Raw genomic sequence first — 16,131 nt, forward strand, 5'->3', positions numbered from 1 at the left:
AGGCAGGAGGTCATCAACAGACCTGACCTTTGCCTCACACTCCTCCCCAAGCCTTGGTCTCCTCTGGAGGAGGGAAATCGGCCCCAGGACAGCACGAGGCTGAAGCACCAGTTGGCTATAGAGCTTGCTCTTCAGAATGACTGTTTTCAACAACAGAGTGCCGGAGAGAGAAAGAGGGAGAGAGAGACAGAGAGGGAGGGAGGGAGCTTCAGCATCCTGGTTTCTGGCTCAAAGACACAGGGACTTCTGGTTCAAAAGCAGCTGATGAGAGTGCAGAGGCCCCTTGTGCCTGAGAAGCCTCTGGCGGCCCAGGGCCCGGGGCCCAGGCAGGCAGGAAGGCCCTAAAATTCCATTCTTCTGGCAAGATTTGTTTCCAAGAGGAGATAATGGCTCAATTTCATTTTCCCGTGCAGCTCAGGAGAGCTCTTGGGCCTCCTGGGAGATCAGGAACCCCGGGGGGCAGCCGAACACCCGTTCTGGGATACAGTCCACCTTCCACCTTCCCCAGCCCCGGCTCTAGGCTCCGGCTTCTTCCGCTGGACACCAGCCCACGACACCTTCCGAGACCAGGGAGGGTGGCGGGTGGCTTCAGTTCATTGTCCGTCCGTCCACCTGGAGCATCCCGTGCCCTCCTGTGTGACCCAGGCAGCCGATCCAGGGAGAGGCCGGTGCTGAGAGGAGAGGAGGGGTGGGCCGCTCACACAGGGGTGGTCCGCCGGCTCAGCATGCTGACGTGGAAGCCCTCCTTCAGGTCCTGCTCGAAGAAGTCGTGCACCTGGAGGAAGCCGGCATCCTGGTCGGGGCTGTAGCTGGCCGCCGTGGTCACCTTGAGGGGCTCCCTGGACAGCGTGTACATGGACAGCTCGCCCATGGGGATGGCCCCGGCGATCTTGAGGCCCACGGGAGATGCGTCCCTGGAGGGCGAGGCCTCGGTGGACCTGGAGCTGGACCGGGAGCGCCGTCGCCGGTACCGGTAGCTCGGCATCCTGGCATAAGGGGACGAGGAAGAGGCCTTGAGGAATTCCCGTTTGGTCTTGAACCTCAGCTCTTTATTCTTCTCAATGTAAATGTTTACAGCCAGGACGCCCACGGTTTCGGCCACGATGAAGGACAGCGCCCCGAAGTAGAAGGACCAGCCGTAGTTGTAGTGGTTCTTCCTGTCTTCGTCTCGCTTGTCACTGGGGTCGCCCGTGTTGCTGGAAATGTAGACGATGATGCCTATGATGTTGCTGAGGCCTGAAAGAGAAGCAGAGGCGGGGACCGGGGAGGGACAGAGGCAGAGATCAGACCCTCGGCTGCAGCGACAGGACAGGGGACAGGCGGCCGGAGGAGGGGCTCTGGTCGTTCCCCTCCCGGAGACGCCGTTCTTCATTCTGGTAGCTAATTGTTCTAAGTACAGTCATCCCTGGGTATCTGGGAGAGATGAGTTTCAGGACCCTCAGAAGATGACAGATCTGCAAGTTCAAGTTCATCACATAAACAGCCCAGAGCTGGCACACAACCTGAGCACACCCTGCGCTGGGCTCCGGTCATCTCTGGATCACTTACCCACTAATACGATGTCCATGCTGAGTAAATGCCTGTTATACTCATGTCCATTCTGGGCCCTCGCCCTGTCTTTACCTGGCCGACGCCTTTAGGTCTTGGTTTCCCATGACTTACCGGGTGCCTTCCCGATCCCTGACTCCTCAGAGGCTTGAAAAGCCCCCGTCTCTCTGTCTTGGAGGCACATCGCACACCCGACTTTCTTTTTAGATGAAGTGAAAAATCACACCATATAAAATGACCCTTCAGAAGGGCACAGTGCAGTGGCATTGGGGGCCCACCACCTCTACTAGCTCCAAAACAATTTTGTCACCCCCCCCCCCCACACACACACAAAGACCTTGTTAAGCAGTTGCTCCCTGGCCCTGCCACCAGGATGCCCACTCCTGGCAACACAGACCACGTATACCCAGCTCCCCCAGCAGCGCTGGTCCCAGTGGGCGGCCTGGGAGGGGGCTCACCTGCAGCCACAAAGAGGATGCCAGCACTGAGCACGATGTTGTTCCTGCGGCTGTAGATCCTGCCAGCGCCGATGCAGAGCCCTCCCAGCAGGAGCAGGATGGTGCTGAGGATGGGGAACACGCTGGAGGCTCGCACGATGCCTGGCCAGGGAGGGACGAGACAGAGAGGGCAGTGAGGCCAGCCGCCCCGTTGGCCACAGACATGGGCGCCTCCCAGGACCCCTGCGGCTGGAGGTCCTTCCCCCAGGATTTGAAGATCCCATCAGGACCTGGACTCAGTGGGTCAAGAGGCACGAGGGGTGGCCAGGACAGCTGGACCAAGGCCAGAGCTGGCCCCAGGCTGGCTGTTCGCTCTCCCAGACGCTACATGACCCAGAGTCACATCTGCCCACGTGCTCAGCCTCCCTGGGGTGCGGGCCACACCCATCAGCCAGGAGGGAGCAGGGTCCCCCAGCGACACTGGAGAGGTCACAGTAGCAGCCACCAAAACCTTGGACTGCATCGTGTTTCTGTAACACCTCATGGCCACCAAGCCTTCAGCGGATCTAAGTCCCCACAGAGCTTTCTTGGACATGGTCTCCATGGGGCCTCTGGGAGCCTGGGGCCCTGCGTCCACAAGAGGCAGTGCTCGTTGGTGGCTGGAGACCACAGGCTTTGGCACATTAGGTGGGTCTCCGTGACCTACTGGCTGTGTGGCCTTGGCCACGTCACTTCACCTCTTCAGAAACTCAGTTTCCCCACCCGTGACACAGGGTTCAGTGAGCAGCCACCCCAGGGGGTGCATTTTGAAGCCTGAAACTGTGGATAGTATGAACCTTCTATCCAAGTGACCCATGGCAAGAGTCGGCCTTGGTTTTCCTATACATCCATGCCTGTGATAAAGTCCAATTTACAAATTAGGGGCAGTAAGAGATGAGCAGCTAATAATAAGACAACTATAACAATCTACTGTAATAAAAAATTACTTATCATGGATTTTTTATTTTCTGGGATTTTTCTCCTTTCGTGTTTTTGAACTGTGGTCGGCTAACACCTGAGAAGGGGAAACCAAGGTCAAGGGGGCCCTGTCTGGGACCAAGGTTCTGTGGTTGGTTTTGTACGTGTGGGTGCTCAGCACAGGGAGCGTCACATTCTGTGCTTCCTAAGTGACTCTTCACCTTCTGCACTGTTGTCACCCCCCCCACTCCGCCCCCCTGGAAGCTCACAGAAGAGGCTGCTAGGTGCACAGAGCTGCTGTGAGCTGTGCAGCTGAACGGCATTCCTGACCTTGTTCTGCCGCAGACAAGCGGGGCACCCAGGGCAGGTAGCTGAGGTGACCACCTGAGTCCATGGTCACATAGAAGAGAGAAGTGATGCCAATCAGTAGGGGTTGAAGTGTGGCCCCCAAACACATCCACACCCTGTCCACCTCCGGACCTGGGCATGGGATCTTATTTGGAAAAAAAGTTCTTTGCAGGTGTGATTAAGGGCCTCAAGACGACATCATCCTGGATGGATGAGGTGGTCCCAGGTCCAATGACAAGTGTCCCTCTGACAAGGGGAGACATGGGCTCTTATCCATAGAGGGGACACAGAGGAGAAGGCAGGCAGAGAGTGGAGTGACATGGCCAAAGAAGGCCCCCAGAAGCAGGAAGAGGCCGGGAGAGAGCCCTCCAGAGCCCGCAGAGGGGGCGGGATCCCACCAGCTCCTGGAGTGTGGATTTCTGAACAACACACCCCGAGAGCCATTTTTTTCTGTCTTAAGCCGCCGCGTAGCTTGTGCATTCCTTCCCGAGACCCACCCCAGGGGATTACTGTGGGAAAACACAAAGCCCCTCGTGGGGCGTCAGGCCCTCCCTTCGTGTCTGGGGTGGGAGGGGGTCAGAGGAAGGGAGGAGGGGCTTGAGGAACACCCCAGGGCTCAGCCTTCCCTGGGAGCCTGCTGGTCTCCCAGCCCAGCAGAATCCGGTGGCGTGGGCTTGGTGACCCCAGCAGGGGACGGCGAGACAGGGAATGCGGGCAGACGCCCCTCCTGAGCCAGCTGATGGGCTTGGGGTCTTTCAGCCTCTGAAGACCCCTTTTGTCTCCTTTCTGTATAGACACCAGTGTGTGCCCTGCTTCACAGACGAGAGATTGTCTGGGGCCTGAAATGAAGCTCTTCTCTCCGGCCCCCTCCTCCCTGTTGCCTGTGCCTTCTTGGCCACACTGCAGGCTCGGGAGGTTTCCTGTGTCTTTCTGAAACGTGCCTCTGAGCTGTGCTGGCCAGAGAATCAGTCACCATCCTTCCCCCAAGTCCTCGTTCAGCAGACAGGTCAGAGGGGCTGGGGAGAAGGGAGCCCACCAAACCAGGAGTGCCAAACCTCGACGGGGTGCCAGGCCCAGGCCCGGATGGAGGGACCCTGGAGCTAGTAGGGCCCATGGAAGGCTGTGGGGTGATGGAGGTGCATACCAGCAGGGGCACGGCAAGAGCTCAGAGGCCATCAGGAGCCCCATGACAACCCAGAACGCCAGCCTGGCTTCAGAATGGGTGGCTCAGGGTTGACGTCCTCCTGAATGGTTCAAGGTTGTGCGTGCACAGCATGGCCTTGGGGCCTCCCAGGTCCACACCTGGAGAGCTGGGCAGGCAGCCCACCATGGTGCCTGCCGGCACCAGGGACCAGGGCTCTGCTTCCCGACTGCTGGATCCCAGGTGGTTGTCACAGGGCCCGGCACATAGCAGACCCACAGAGCTTTCTGTTTAATGAGTAAGGAAATGAATTCTCACGAAACCTCCTCATCTGCTGCAAACCTCAGTCCCCGGAGACCTCTCGCCTGGGCTTCTCCCTGTGCAGGAGACCTGGGAGAGAGCCCAGAGGCTAAATACTGGAAACCCATGGCCTAGCTCAGGAAGTTACCCTCTGCTCTGGCCCCAAGCTCATCTGCACTTGGGAGGTAGAGGACAATCAAAGGCACAATCAGAGCTCAGCTTTCAGACGGGCCAAAGTCCCTGTCTGAGGCACACCTCCTCCTCAGGAAGCCAGCCCTGCCCTCCAACCCCAGCTCTGCCAGCAGCTGAAGAACACAGGCTGGAAGTCCACCCTCCATGGCTCTCCCAGGCTTTTTACGGAACCTGGCTGCTCTCCCCACGGTGCACACTCCCTTTCCAAGTGACCTTTAGTTGCTGTGAGCAAGTGACTCTGGGCGTTCCAAGTCCTTGGGCCCTCCACAGGACAGTGCTGGGGGAATTCAAGGACTCCAGCAACTAAAGCGGTCCGGCCCCTTCTTTGTTTGCCCCTCAGGCTCTTGCTTTATTCTTCTCCATCCTACACTGCAGAATCTGAAGGATGTCATTCATACCATATATAGGCAAATGACAATCCTTGAGTTGTGTGCAGTGTGCAACCTCCACAATTATCCTTGGCAGCCCTATGGGAATTCATTTTCCCAGTTTGGTAGGGGTCCCCCAATAAGCAGAATCAGAGGTCAGGCAGGAAGAGGAGGAGGAGAAGGAGAAAATGAGGGAGGAGGAATGGGGGCAGAGCTTTGACCAAATCATTTCAGGTCCTGGGCCTGGCTGGAGCAATCTGACACGGCCTTGGCTCCATGGGAACCGCACACTGTTCTATTTCACTAGATGACTCAGAATCCAAACCCCTTCTTTTAGGGGAAAAAAAAAAATCCATAAACAGGTGGAGAGTGAACTATGTTCCCTCTGAGGGCACTGGTATTGATTCTCCATAGACGAAGCTGGGCCCGCCCCGGGGTGCTGCCTGTGCGCTCTTCCAGACTCTGGACAAGGTGAAAGGGGAAGCGGCCTGGAGATGCTGCTACTCCATTCCCGGGCTCCTCTGTGGCTCCTCTTTCCTCCAGTGGGTACTCCCAGGCCCAGGGATGAGCTCTGGACTCAGGGTGCAGGGCTAGGTTTGTCCCAGGGACCCCCCGGGCTCCAGTGTGGGCCCCACACAGCCACAGGAGCCCAGGTGGGGCAGGGGCAGGGGTTCTGGGGACAGCCCAGGGGCTAAGGCGTGGCTTGGGTCCTTGGGGCAGGAAAGACTTCAACCAGCTCCTCCAGATCTGCCCTGCCCTTCTCCCCTCCCTCAGGCTGCCTGGAGCCCCTTGAAGCTGTGGAGGTATGCCCTCGGTCTGATTTTTCTAGAACAGATCAGGGATAGCAGGGGAGTGGGCAGGCCACCACACCCCGCAGGGAGGCAGCACCTGCGTCTTTAACCTTCCCGGTGCCAGTCTCGGCTCCAGCCAATCAGCTTCCCTGAAGCCGGCCACGCCCAGCAGCTCCAGGTTGCGGCCTCCCCTCGGCTCCCGCCTCGGTCTCCCCAGGACACTGGCCCCCAGCCGAGCCCTCCACCGAGATACCCAGCCCGCTATGGCCTCGCTGCACAAAACTCCGTCCTCTGAGGTCACCAGGCAGTGGAAGGGAGCGTCCACCGTTTCCAGAGAAGAGCCCCGGTGCCCCGCCAGGTGTCCACCGGCCTCCAGCCGCCACCCCGGCCCCTGCGCCCCCTCCCCCGCACCCCTGCCCCCCCCCCCAACAGGGGAAGCCAAGGATTCTTGACACTCACGAAGGAGGTACTCGGAGCTGTCATGGTCGTAATCATTGTCCTCGGGGAAGTGATTGATCCGGAAGCAGTGCCCTTTGTAGATCCCTGCAGGGAAGGAGAGGACAACACCGTCAGTGTGGTGCGGTGTCCCTCACTCCGAGGTCACAGTCTGTGCGCAGAGCCCCGAGCAGGCCCTGCAGGGACGGGCGGGGAGGGGTCTGCCTCGGTGACCCCCAGGGGCCTCAGATACAACCACAGAGAACAACCACACCGTGGGGCAGGGACCCTGCTTTATCCAGCTTTTTCATTGCTGTGACCAAAGACCCGACAAAAGCAATTAGAGGAGGAAAGGTTTATTTGGCGTTCATGGTTTCCAGGTCTCAGTCCATAAACAGCAGACTCTCTTATTCTGAGCTCAAGATGAGCTAGAACGTCATGGCAGAAGAGTGTGGAAGGAGGAAAGCGGCTCAGGACATGATGATCAAGAAGCCAAGAGAGCTCTGCTCACCAGGGACAAAATATAAACCCCAAAGACCTGACCCCTGCGACCCACCTCCTCCACCTGCCTGCAGCTAGCACCAGTTAATCCATCCAAGTGGATCAGGTTAAGGTTGAGGCTCTCCTAATCCGGTCATTGCACCTCTGAATTTTTTGCATTGCCTCACACAGCTTTTGGGGGGCACCTAAAAGGTGACCATATTCTTTATGGTCCAAGCCTGGACCCCCTGTGAGAGGGAAAGACTCACTATCCATAACTGCTGGGACCAGAGGTGCCATGAGGGACTGTCCTGGGCAGGCAGCATGTCAGATCCCTGTACCCAAGGGCACTCATGAACCACAGCTTGAAAATCGGCAAAGAAGTTGCTCCTGGGGAATGGGGTGGAGAGGGCCTTCCAGACAGAGCAGCCAGCCTGGCACAGGCTGAGGTTGGGCCGGGGTCTGTCTGTCTGTGTCCTTCCCTCTCTTTCGACCACCACACAGTGTGCACACTGCACCTGTTCACAGTTCAGTTGCAGTCCCCTTATGAGACCGGAGACAGAGAACACGGTGCAAGACAAACTTGTGGAAGGCCTGAGACCATCTCCCGCCTGGTCTTCTCCTTCCCACTCTGAGAAGTGGCCTTCACAGGGTTGCAGGCAGGACTCCTGGGTTTAGTAACTGTAAGAGGACAGGCCAGTCTTACTTTCCAGGATCATATGTCCAACTCTCCTAGTCCCCTGCTGCCCAGCAGCCTGGGAGTGCCCACTATAGAACCGGATGAGAGGGGGACACACAGGGTTCCATAGGCAGTGGGCACCTGCCTGTGCCCGCCCTTCCCAGGTCAGCCTGCGAGTGCCCAGCAAGGAGCTCCTCTGGGCACCTGTGGGCCTGCCTGGGGCTGCTTCCAACTGGGGCCCTGCTCTTTTTCCATGGCTGCTGCCAAGTGTCCTGCTGGCCTCCTGCAGCCCGGGTTGACCTCATAGCCAGTTAGGAGCACAGTCTTGGAAGCAGGGTCGGTGGCAGACACACATCTGTCTCTCTGTCCCTGGGTGCACACTGTTCTCCCACCTGATACCCACGAGCGGGTCGCTAGCTGCCCCCCTCAAGCCCTCCCTCCACCAGGCTCTTTCAGCTGCCTCTGAAGAGCTGAGAGGCTCAGAAGCAAGACTATTTCTGGAAGGCTCCTGGGCTCAAGGGCCAGGAGGGTGGAGACAGAGTGAGGGTCTCCGAGGTGACGCCCGGAGTGACACACATGCCGACAGCATACTCTGCAGGGCCCGGTGTGAACGCAGTCCCCCCTCAGTCTCCTCATCTGTACATGGGGGGTCACCACACTCCCAGGCCCTAGGGACCTCAGAGAGTCACATGAGGTTATCCCTCAAGGCACCAGGATGATACTTCAGAGCCCCTGGGGATGCTCAGGGGAAGTCTATTGCTGCCAAACCAGAGGTTCCGATCCTCCGGTCTAATGTCTTTGCTTTTCCCAAGGACAGAGCACCTGGGCTGGCTGGTCCAGGATGACCGGTGGCCGGTGGGGTCACGGAACCCAGAGTGGGCCGTGCCCACCCCGCTCACTCCTGCCTCTCACACTGTAGATTCGGAAACGTGCAAGGAGACCCAGAGGAGCGCTTTCCACAGATATGGGTGGTGCAGGCGGGGCTGGCTCTCTGCCGCTCCCTCTCCCTACACTTTCTTTATTTCACTTCATGGGTCTGAACAAAATCTCCAAGTCACACCTCCTTGTTGGAACAAGTAAATAAGAGGTGGAAAAAGAAGTAAATGATCTCTCCGTGCAGATTTGTTCTCCAGCAGAAAACCTGTTGGGCTTGCTGTCCGTCTTCCCACAGCATCCTTTGTGTGCACACCCACACATGTCCACACGTGTGGGTCTCCCCCTTTTGGGGAGAAAGTTGGGGGTTGAACCCAAAGCCTTGCCCACACTACGCCCATACTCCACCACCTACACCCCTAGGCCTCATATTTTTGGTACTTACCACTAAGCCACATCCCCAGCCCTTTTCATTGTTTGAGACAGGGTCTTGCTAAGTGACTTGCTAAGTGACTTGCTAAGTGGCTAAGTTGCTTAGATGAGGCTGACCTCAGCCACTTGTGATCCTCCTGCCTCAACCTCCTGAGTCATTGGATTTACTAGCATACGCCCCTGTGCTAGGCCTCAGGCCCTATTTAAAAAAAAAAAAAATTAAATCCTGTTTTTTGATCATGGTAGATTGACATACAGTTTTAAGAAATATATGAAAATATCCAGTCCCCTTGACTCAGTTTCCCCCAATGATAACTTGTTACAAAACGTGAGTACAACGTCACATCCAGGAGAGTGGCACTGATACAGTCAAGATGCAGAATGGTCCAATCCCCAAAGGGCCCCTCCTACTGCCCTGGCCACGCCCACCTCCTCCTGCCACCGCCCCTCCTCCACCGGAGGCAGCCATTGTCCTCTCCATTTCAATGGTTCTGTCATCTTGAGAACGTTCTACAGTCGGAACCACACAGTACATCACCTTCAGGGATTGGTGGTGCACATCACCTTCAGGGATTGGTGGTTTCTGCTCAGCACGACTCTCTCGGGATGCATCCAAGCTGTCATGTCAACAATTTGTTCCTTTTACTGCCAAGCACAGCCCATGCATGGCTGTGCCATTGTTTAATCCTTCACCCGCTGAAGGAAACCTGCTAATTCCAGCTATTAATAACAATGTGGCTGTGAACACCCATGTACAAGTTTCTGCGAATATAAATCTTCATCTCTGGGATAAATGCCCAGGAGCATAATTGCTGGGTCATACAACAAAGACATTTAGTTTTATGAGAAACTGCCAAATGGGTTTTTGGAAAGGCTGCAGTGCTGGGGATTGAACCCAGGGCCTTGTGCATGCAAGGCAGGTGCTCTACCCACTTAGCTATATCCCCAGCTGTCCCCCTATTTTAAAAATGTAGTCATGCTATACATTTCAATCTGCAACTTGCTTTTTTTCATTTTATAATAATTACAAACATTGCTCCAGTTTAAAATTTCAGTTTCTAGAAAACTTTTTATTTTCTAATTCAAAAAATAATAAGTTGATATCAATCCCCAAGTGGCTAAAAACCCTAAAAGGAAATAGCACAGGAATCAGGGGGCATAAAACTTTCTCCAGATTGCAACTTTCGCTCTACATCTAGGGTGTTATTTTATATTTGATAGAAATTGTAAATAGAAATAACACAGTCCAACACAACATATTAACTTTTTCATTTTTTTTTTTTCAGGGCTGAGATGGAACCCAGAGCCTTGAGCTCTTTACCTCTGAGCTGCACACCGGCAGTATGAACTCATTTCTAAATACATTCTTTTTAGTGGCTGCATAACTATCCATAGTTATGAATGCATCAATTCAACGATGTCATAAAAATGGTCATTTCCGTGGATCCCTTGGCGTGTGTGCGGAATTATGCTCAGAGGGAGATTGAATGCATGCACTCTGCAGTAGCTCTTCCACTGAACCCACTTCCTTTCCTTCCTTCCTTCCCCTCTCTCTTCTTTCTTACACCGATCTCTCTTCAGCAGATTAAAAAAATGGGTTTTGGGGTTCGAACTGTGTCCTCCCAGGAGATAAAGCTGTACTACTAACCCCACTACCTGGGAAGGTCCTGTGTTGGTCAGTTTTCCATCACTGTGACATAATACCTGACATAATACTCTCACATAAATAACTTGTAAGGTGGAAAGGTTTATTTTGGCTTACAGTTTGGATGCTCCCCTCTATTGTCCTTCAGCCCCGTTGCTAGTGACCAAGCCTTTAATACACGGGCTTTTGAGGCACATTCCACATCCAAACTGTAGCAGTAACTTATTTGGAAACAGGTCTTGCAGATGAATCCAGGGTAAGGTGAGGTCCTCGCTGGATCAAGGTGGGCCTGCCCTTATCAACAGGCAGGAAGCCAGACCCCAGCACCACCACCCAGTCCAGTCTGAAGAAGGGCGGGGCCATGAAGCAGGAGTTGTCTTTGGCCTCACACACACCGAAAGAGATTCCTCCCTGTACCTGGAGCCAAGAATTTGAGATATTTCCCCTGAATGTCCTCTTAGGTCCCATGTCTTCAACTATTTCTTTTACTGATGATTCCCAAAGACTTGTTCACCTTCGCTCCTTCCCCTGGGTCTCTTAGGAAACTCTTGGTGCCCTGAAGCACAGCACCTATCACCAAACCCAACACTCAAGGTAGGTCGGAAAAGCCCAGGAGTACAGCCGGGTGGCCCTCTCCTCTTCTCTGGACCTCATGCTTCTGTGAATGGGATCTATCATTACCATTGTCCCAGTTTCCTGAGAGCTTTTCACAAATTATCTTACCTCTCCTAAGCTGTTTTTGTGGAATGTGGTGTTTCACCCTAACTTCACATTTATCCCTGTGGAATTTAGTTGTTAGCTGGCCGAGGGCATTGATAGGGAGAAAATGAATGATTGATGCAAGAAGGAGGAGAGAAAGCCATTTCTAATCCACTGCCCACTCCCTGAGTTACCTCCTGGTACTTAGGGTGGTTGATTTTGGGACCCCAGACTGGCCACACTGCGAGCAAACCGAGATGCCCAGAGGTTTCGGCTTGTGTGCCCAGAGATGGTGGCCCTCGGGAGAAGACTTCCTTAGTTCCAGGCCCAGGCAAAGTTCTATGTCCTCGTCTACAAAGCCCAGGAGGGGGCCAGAGGGGCTGCACCTGCTCTGAGGTCCTGCGAGTGCTCTGTGCAGAGGAGGCACAGAGTTGTTTCCTTCCCGCCACGTCCCCGTGAGCCACTTCTGGTAAGGGCCTAGGGAACGTGCGAAAGAGATTTCCCAGACTGTCCGGTGGTTCCTTCTGGGTGATGGTCAAGGCGTGATCTCCCCTTCTCTTCACGTTCTTCTGTGCTTTCTGAATTCTCCAAATGTCTTGCAAATGAACCAGCGAGGCTCATTCAGAGAAAGAAAAAGAAACCGGATTCTAAGTGAAAAGGTGCGGGTGGGTCTGAGCCGCTGACCACAGGCGCCCTGGGCCACAGAAGCTGGTGAGCGAGGTGGAGCTGGTGGTGGGAGGGTGTGGGGGCTGCCTGAGAGCCTCTGAGTGAGGCTCCTTGTCCCCTCTCCCTCCATGACCTCTGCGAAGGTCATGGGATTAGGTCCCCATATCCAGCCCGGGTGACCAACCCCCAAGGACTCAAAGCACTTTCAGTACTAAAACTAGGGTGCGTTATCACCCCAGGAGCCATTTCAGGGGTCCTGGTGTCTGACGTGAGCCTCCCGTGAGCCTCCGTAATGGAACCTCCAGAGCCCGTGGTGACTAAGGGGATCTTGGAGGGGGAATGGTGATCATTCATGTGACCTCTGTCACCTGAAAATCGTTTCCAGAAGCATTCCCTCACCTGAGGGCCACTAACACCAACAGCAGGGGACGAGTCGCATGCAACCTCGGGCGGCTTATCCAGCTGGCTGCCCCAGCAGCCAGCTCTGCGCAGGTGTCACCTGTGCCGACTGCAGTTCGGCTGCACCAATTATTTTTTGCTTTTTGCTGTTTGCTCCTGGCACTGGGTAGGTGCCCCAGGCAGAGCTGCTCTGTAGGTCCCTGCACCTGGGAGGGGAGGGATGAATACCCACCCATGACCTTGAGCAGCCGAGGGCAGGACAGGAGCTGGAGGATTGATGTCCTCAAACTCCGTCCCTTGGGTGGACAGTTCTGAGGTCCACCCTACGCTGCTCTGGGGTTGGGGCTGGGGGAGGTGTCCCAGCAGGAGCAGGTGATGATCAGCTCAGGACACTCCTGCCAGCATGTCCCCTCCCCCATGCCTGGTCCCCAGGACAGCTACCTGAGATACACCACCTGCGTGCACGCCCAGGGCTCAGGCTCAGATGAAAGCTAATGTGCTGAGGCAGATCTGACGCATCGGCCCCTTCATCTCTATGGTAATTTTCCTTTGAAGACGGAGGAGGCTTAGAGATGGGAACAGACCTGCTTTCACAGGCCCCACCGCAGAGGCCCAACTCAAGGCCATCAGCATCTACTCTGTGCTGGACGACGGTCTTTTTAGTGCCATTTGCTGAAGAGCAGGAGGCCCAGGGGCTGCAGCCCCCTGCACCTTCCTGACCCCTGTCCAGTCCCCCCTGCCCCGTGCTGCCTCTTCAAGCACAAGGGGCTCTGTGGGAGCATGGGTCTTGCTCCCTGGGACAGACCAGGAACTGAAACCAGAGAGCAAGCAAGGTGCCGTCACAGGATTGGCCGGCTGAGGCATGGCCAGGTAACATAGCTCCTCTGCACCATTTCAGGTGGCGATGTGGATAGGGGGCAGGAGAAGGGCTCTGAGGGTTTCCGATGGTGGACTCTTGTCCTGAAACTGAGGCTGATCAGAACCGAGGTGGGGGTGAGGTGTGGGGCCCCTCTCCGGGGACAGACACCCCTCCAGGGGCTGCTCGGGTTACCATCTCCCTCATCCTAGGCAACCCGAGGAGAGGAATGACAAAGAGCTCAGGATGTCACCACAAAGAAGTGGAGTCTGAGCTGATGGAGATTCTAATTACTCAAATATAATCCTTACACAAGTGCGTATGTATCAAAACATTACACCGCGTCCCAGAAATATGTTATTGCACGTCAATTAAAAATAGAGAAATTTAATACAAAAACAAATCAGAACAGAGCAGAACTCAGATGTGGCCTGGTGGCCACGAAGGGACAGGGCTCAGTCTGAGAACAAGGTAAGGGCAAGAACCATACCGGGCCAGCATTTAGCCAGATTCGTTGAATCACCTTGTGAACTGTAAAATACTGGCTTGGACTTTGTAATAATTTAGAGTGTCCATCTCCTAACTGCCCACACAGAGAGTTTTCATGGCTGGACACTGAAACAGGGATCAAGGGCCAAATGGAGCAGGTCCTTCTCAGACAGGGGGATCCCTGTCCTCAGCCGCTCACTCGCCAGCCTGGCCTTTACCTCATCTTCCTATTCCCCAGGGGACAGCCTAGCAGGACCGGAGGTCACACATTTCCAAAAGATTCGGACCAATCCCAAAGTGACCTAGGCCAGGGTGGAAGTGGCATGGCCAACATCATGCTGGCAATGACCTGGAACTTTACCGAAAATGAGAAGGTGGCAAATGGTGGGGAGATGGAGGAGGAGTGCCTGTTCATGGTGAGAACAGCAGCAAGCATTGACTGAGCATCTACTGTATGTTGGGCACGATGATAAGCACCTGGCATCTGTGAGCTCAAGCTTCATACTAACCCCAGATGAAAGGATTCCTAACACTGTCGCAGGGATTCTGCCCCGGCCCCCCTGGCCCCGGAGTCGGTGTTGGAGCATGGTGGGCAGCGTGGGTCCCCAACACTGCGCCATTAGACTTTGGAACTGGTGCTTTAGGCTGGAGGAATCCCACGCCAGAAGGTGAGGTTCAAGTGGGAGGAGCTGCAGTGTGGGGCCCCCTCCAGTCAGGATGTGTGCAGAGGAGGTGCACGGTGGAGGGTCTCCCAAAGGAGACGGGGGACAAGGGTCGTAAGCCACAGGTGGCCTGGCAGGGCTGGGAGAGGTCATGGGGGAAGGAGAGCAGAAGGTGCTGGGTGGGGGTGGGGGTTCTGCACAGGGCCCTGGAGATGGGACTCCATGGTGTCGTCTCCTCCCCAGGGGTGCTGTGGTCTGAAGGTGTGTCCTCTCCAAACCCCTGTGCTGAAATCCTAACCCCAAGGTGGTGACGTTAGGAGACGCGCGTCTTTGGAAAGTGATAAATCATAAGGACAGAACCCTCGGGGGTGGAATTCGTGTCCTTATAGAAAGAGATCCTGGAGACCTCGTTGGCCACCTGAGGACAGTGAACCAGGGAACAGGCCCTCACGGGACACTGAACCTGCGAGAAATAAACCCCTGTGGTATCACAGGTCACCAGGTTGTGACATGTTGCTACAGCAGCCCCAAGAGACTGAGATGGGTGGCTGGAGGTTGGAAGGCCCCGGGGTGCCCCTGGGGAAGGGCGTCGTGGGGGGCATGGCCAGTGGTGTCCAACGCCCAGGGCCAGGGCAGCGGTGCCTTCAGTGAGGGACAGCCTGGCTCCCCGTAGGCCTGTTCACAGATGAGGGACTGAGCCCGAGGGCAGGGTCCCAGCAAGACCACAGGCAGCACAGGCCAGCAGCTGGGCCTCCTCGGCCTCCATACAAAGGGGACAGAGACCAGGCGGTCAACCATTGGAACGCACTGCCTCGCGGTCCCGCAGGCCGGGGGTCCGGTTCAAAGTGTCCCCTCCTTCTACTTTCTGCGGGAGAATCTGTACCCTGCTTCCCCGACCTCTCGACTCCTAGAAGCCCCTCCCCGCTTCTGGTGTCTGCTGTCATTCCTTGGCTTACAGAAGTGCCACGGCCACCTCTGCTTTCTCTGTGCTTGGGGCTCAGCGCGTGTGCATATCTGTACCCCAATTCCCCATTTCATGAGGTCACACTAGGCAAGGGCCACCCTGATGCCCTCATTTTAATTCGATAACCTCTGCAAAGATCCTGTTCCCAAATAAGATCACCTTGTGAGGTTCAGCATAAGGTTTTTGGAGGAGGGGGAGAGCACAGCTAACCCCTAACACAGGGGTAGGAACAGTCAGGCATGCAGCCAAACCCTAGGCTCCACCCATCTCTCACGCCCTGGGCTCTGCCCCGCCCTGCCTCCTGCTCCCCGTAACCCCCCCTGCAGAGGTCCTCCTCACAACCCCTCCACTGTCATGCCCATCTCCAAAGAACCCTCCTAATAACTGTGATTTCCCAATTGGCACACTCCGGTCTCCCGCCGGCTGGACTCTCTCCAGCTATGCGAGGCGGGCTGTTGGGAGACTTTCCCACAGGCTCCCACAGAGAAACTCCAGGCTTGGAGAGACAGCGTGGGCTGGCCCATGCTCCTCAGGGGAGCCCTAGCCTTGGGGCTGATGAGTGACTCTCCACGAGACCCCGTGGAGCCACTATGGCCTTTGGTTCCTTCATCCAATTTCTATTTATTGAGCACCTGTTTTGTGCTGGCTGGAGGGCCTCAGAGGTGTAGCAGAATATAAACTCACGAGACTTCTCTCCTCTTTTGATGGGGCACAGGGTTACAAGGTGTTTCCGTTTCCCTGTAGTTAGATGTGGCTGTGTGGTATGTGAC

At 55.7% G+C, this 16,131-nt stretch overlaps 1 protein-coding gene across 1 annotated transcript in view; it reads right to left on the minus strand.

Moving 5' to 3' along the window:
* Positions 1-697: 697 nt before the first annotated feature.
* Cacng4 (calcium voltage-gated channel auxiliary subunit gamma 4) overlaps positions 698-16,131 on the minus strand; it is a 52,016-nt gene continuing 36,582 nt past the window's right edge. The window contains exons 2-4 of the mRNA XM_026406653.2: positions 6,542-6,625; positions 2,007-2,147; positions 698-1,236 (exon numbers count right to left, since the gene is read on the minus strand). Coding sequence (XP_026262438.1) covers positions 698-1,236; positions 2,007-2,147; positions 6,542-6,625 — 764 coding nt within the window. The remainder of the gene's footprint in view (positions 1,237-2,006; positions 2,148-6,541; positions 6,626-16,131) is intronic.

Source organism: Urocitellus parryii, chromosome 7 (genome assembly GCF_045843805.1).
Source record: "Urocitellus parryii isolate mUroPar1 chromosome 7, mUroPar1.hap1, whole genome shotgun sequence".
Classification (NCBI taxonomy): Eukaryota; Metazoa; Chordata; class Mammalia; order Rodentia; family Sciuridae; genus Urocitellus; species Urocitellus parryii.